The sequence below is a fragment of the Monopterus albus genome, unplaced genomic scaffold (assembly GCF_001952655.1).
Source record: "Monopterus albus unplaced genomic scaffold, M_albus_1.0 scaffold92.1, whole genome shotgun sequence".
Classification (NCBI taxonomy): domain Eukaryota; kingdom Metazoa; phylum Chordata; class Actinopteri; order Synbranchiformes; family Synbranchidae; genus Monopterus; species Monopterus albus.
This window is the reverse complement of record NW_018127972.1, coordinates 194,021-198,457: the sequence shown is the minus strand read 5'-3', so window position 1 is coordinate 198,457 and position 4,437 is coordinate 194,021. Positions and strand designations below refer to the sequence as shown.

Below are 4,437 nucleotides of genomic sequence, written 5' to 3'. Positions count from 1 at the left end.
AGCTGAGAGAGAAACTTTTTTTTTTTTGTCTTTTAAGAAAGACTCTCAGTTTTGCCAGTGTGAACAGGCCGGCCTTCACTAGCACCCGTGCAGCCAGACTGGGATAACACTGCTGGGAAGTCTAATAATTCAAACTGGTGGCTGCTGGGCTCCATCCAGCCCTTAACCAGCCCTCTGCTCTCTGATGGATAGCATGCTCAGATGCTGTAATAAGGTGTGTGTGTGTGTGTGTGTGTGTGTGTGTGTGTGTGTGTGTGTGTGTGTGTGTGTGTGTGTGTGTGTGTGTGTGTGAAAGAGAGAGGGAGAGAGAGAGAGAAACGGAGAAAGTGCCAGTGCGCCAGAGCAGTAATAAAGTGTGTGTATATGAGGGTGTGTTTGTAATTTGTATTTCTTCCTCTGAAAAGGCCAATATGGGGGTGGAGATCTTCCTTCTTCTCTCTTTCATGCGCACGCGCGTGCACACAACTCATTTATATGGCTCAAATGGTCACGCGCTCAAAAGCATGGATAAGTCTTCTCTGGCAATTCAGATTCATCTGATGGGATCAGAGGAGGGAAACAGCCCGCTCACACCCAGCAGCTGCAACACTGACTATGTAGAAATAACCAGAAACAATATTTAAAGAATCCAATGTATAAGTGAGCTAACCCTCCAGCATGTGGTGGATTCAATATTAATGTTGTGGCGAGTGATGAGAAAACAAACAAACCAACAAAACACGTTACTGGCCGAACACTGCACAGCTTTATGTTCAGATTCCTGCAGCTTCATGACAGAGTGAGCAGATGAAAATGCGACTAGACCCTAAAACTCCCCCAAACAGCTGTGTCTGGTGTGAAATGGATGTAAGCGGGTTCTCAGCACTTTCAGGCAGCTCGAGTTGCTGGGTTTAAAAGGTTCTTAGCAGCGAGTCTATATTATGAATGGTAATTTGTTCTAATAACAAAAAGAACCAAAGCAGGGGATTTGTCACAGTTTTTCAGATACACAGTCTCGGAATGACAATTTGGGTGATTTGTGTATGTCTTGACAAAACATGTACTCTGTCCTCCCTATTTGGAGCAAGTCAGTGGATCCAGAAATGGATGTGCGCGGATTCTAGACAGAGTTAGACGTGTTTTTGGAGATCAGAGTTGTCTTCCTGACTGCGCCCTGAGATGTGAGCGGTGCCGAATCCCGTGCAGTCCGTGGTACAGCCTGAGTTATGAGGCCCCTGCTCTATTGAGAACTAATCTAGCCTGTTCTACGGCTCCGAGACGCCGGGCCAGTGATGGACGGCCTGACTCATTTTATGATTTTTATGATATGTACAAGATGTATACAGCTGACATATAGGACACTTTTCTCTGAAGGAGAGAGGGAGGGAGGGGGTGGACGCAATAAGCTAGTTTTTATTATAATGTTTACAATCTGGTGATACATGAAAAGGACTTTTTAGGGGGGTTGAGCACGTGCTATAACTCGCACATATACATGAAAGTAGCTGAGTCAAGAATCCATAACCCAGCCTGCCCAACATTAAAGCCATGGAGCTAATGTCTCCACGCTGGAGATCGATGATGAGTGGTACAGGAAAGTGAGGGCGCTCTCTGGGTCTGTACACAAAGCTGCTCCAGAGGGATGCTCACACTTTGGACTGGCCGATCAGTCGGGCTTACTGCAGGCTGAGATCAAGAACTTTAAAACGCACTGGCCCGCAACAGAAGACTATGTGCGCGCAAGGGCGCGTGTGAAAACAAAACGAGAGCCCTACAGTCACTACCTTCAGTAAAAAAATAAAAAAACAGAACACCGCCCACTCTGTCCTCTTCAGGGCAGCAGATTAGGAAAAATTGGAAAACCTGACTGTGAAATTTCATCTCAGCTTTCATCCTCTGACTTCTGCTGCTAAATAATCTTCATTCCGAATTACTCACTTTAACTTGAAAGGTCATCAGAGGCGTCCCATTTCCTTTATGTTTTTCAAGGTTATGTTTTTTTAGATCAGTCTTTTAACGCTGTAAAGCTACTTAATGTGTTTAATGGGGCCATTTCCAACTCATCCAAACAAACACTCCCGAGTAGTTACTTTCAATCTGTCATATGGAGATGCACTAACAGCATCACCCAGTACCAATACATAACAAATACGAATACAATAACCCTTTTTTGATATCATGTTCAGTTTTAGTCTCTGTGTATGTTAACCCCGCGTTATCTTCTGTTATGTCAGTTATAATGTGAATTGTTCATCTGATTTTGCCAAAGTCTTGGAGGCTTGACGTGTGTCACATTACAAAAGCTACAGGGAAATTATAAGCTAAGTTAGAGAATGCAGCTATTCAACTTTTTTCAGTTTGTTTGTGCTGTCCAAGTAATTCCTGCCTACAGAAGGCTGTTGGTAACACACTGATACGGGATAAATATCACAGCAAACTTAGAGAGCAGAAGGTGGGGGCACACTGGCTCTCCGGCTCTTTGTTCTTGTTTTATGGCGGCATTAAAAGCATTTACAATCTCTCTCTCTCCGCTCTCTCTCCCTCTCCCGCGCGCTATTTCCTGCTTTAATAACTTACTTTGATCCAGGCCGTCCTTGTCCTCACTTCCTTCACAAATGTCTTTATTCTCGTCGAACGCTGCTCCGGGGATGGCGGTCGGATGGTGACTTAGCTCACGCGCCGTGGATGTGGACTCCAGGATGTAGGTGGTGGTCTCGTGGTGGTGCTGTCCGCCGAGTTTAGGTGCGATTTCTCCGCCGAGATGGCCGAGCTGAGGCTCCAACTTAACCTGTCCTGTTTGGCCCTGCCCTGGAACAGGGTCGGAGCCGCGTGGCGCGCAGTCCAGCCAGGAGCGTAGATACCGTGTGTCCGCGGCTGGCACGTGCTGGGCTGGGATGTAAGGGTGGTACACAGTAGGGAGGCCACTGGCACCGTGGTGAGGACTGAATGGACTCCAGGACGAGGAGAAGACCGGAGGCTTCGGCTGGAAGCTGCAGGATGGGTACGACTCGGGATGGGGATGCTCAGCGTGCGCAGCGCCGCCAGGCTGCCTTCCTGCCGCGGCTGCAGCAGAGCTCGAGCCGGAATACTGCACACTGGGAAAGCGAGCCGGGGTTGAGAGTTCATCGCTCTCATGACTTATGATGGAGTCCACGTAATAGTTGCTCAAAGTCCCAGAAATGGACATTCTCGGACATTATCTGCAAAACGCTGCGTGTTCACTAAATGGAGAACAAGAAGAGAAACATTAGGAGATTTTCTCACTCACCCCTGTCTATTTTTTTTACAGTGTAACAAAGTGCTACAGCCCACTGCCTGGCGCCGTGTGCGGGGTTTGCCGAGGTCGGGTCTGTGCGCGAGGCGCAAACTGATTGGCCGGACTTTTTCTTCGAGCCTGATAAAGCGTCAATGGAGCGTAAATCAATCCTGCATTCCCCCCACCCCCACCCCCCTCAATAGATTCCCTCTCTTCTAAATAATTTCTCTTGTTTATATGCAATATGCAAAATGAGCAGCTCGTCCTTATATCTGATCTGTGCATCTATTGCTGCTGTCAAGACAGACACGTAAAATCGTTAAATTATGCTTCGTCTGGACAGTGTGCACGGAATGTAGAGAGGGGACAATGGATGACAAATAAGGAACCCCATCATTTATTTTTATTTATTAATCGAATTGTTGCGGGTGCATTTCGGTGTAAAGTGCAGGAGACGCTTTACCGGCTGCACATCCACTCTTGCTGAATTGTACACAAGCAATCACTTAAATCACATCAACTTAAAAATCACATCAGGGAGTCTGCATTTAAAACACCATTACTATAAGAGCCGCTACTCTCACACATTAGGCGAGGCAGCAGCAGAGTTGTTTCCAAGACAAGATGCACAGTAAAATTCACACATAGGTGTGTTGAATTATTTAGCCGGTTTCTGATATGTGGAAGCTGCAGATCTGACACTGTTTTATTGGCAGATTAACAGTCATTTTGGTTAACGAGCGCCATTAAGTCGGGCCCTGCGTGGTTTTGCCCCTTGTCTTTAGCGCAAACTACTTAAACTACTTTTTTCGGGGGGTCCGTTTAATACCATAATAAAAAATCTACACGAGGGCGGCTGCTTTGCTTTTATAGAGTTGATATATGGCCTGTAGTGGTGCGGACCGTAAATGTGACTGAGGCTGTTGCAGCCTTCCTCCCGGTCTGGTAAAGGACGCTTCTCACTCGGTGATCAGGCTGCCATGAGTAAACACAACTCGGACCCGGGCTTGGTGGAGGGACCGGGGACTCTGGATGCCGAGAGCAGCTGTCCCCCGTGTGGGAAGAGGAGGGCACCTGGCGCTGTGCTCAGCCAGCAGCGACTGCCTGATAAAATGGCTCTTTGGGCTTTTAATGAGGATAGAGAAGCAGCCGCAGGTTGGACTGGCTGAGAGTCCAGACGTTTGGCTTTCTGCTGACCTTTA

General features: G+C 47.4%; 1 protein-coding gene across 1 annotated transcript in view; it reads right to left on the bottom strand.

The window, feature by feature from the left end:
- The window catches only part of hoxb9a (homeobox B9a), a 13,344-nt gene extending 10,113 nt beyond the window's left edge, over positions 1-3,231 (bottom strand). The window contains exon 1 of the mRNA XM_020608306.1: positions 2,557-3,231. Within this exon, the coding sequence (XP_020463962.1) occupies positions 2,557-3,166 (610 nt within the window). The 5' untranslated portion in view covers positions 3,167-3,231. The remainder of the gene's footprint in view (positions 1-2,556) is intronic.
- Positions 3,232-4,437: the final 1,206 nt, after the last annotated feature.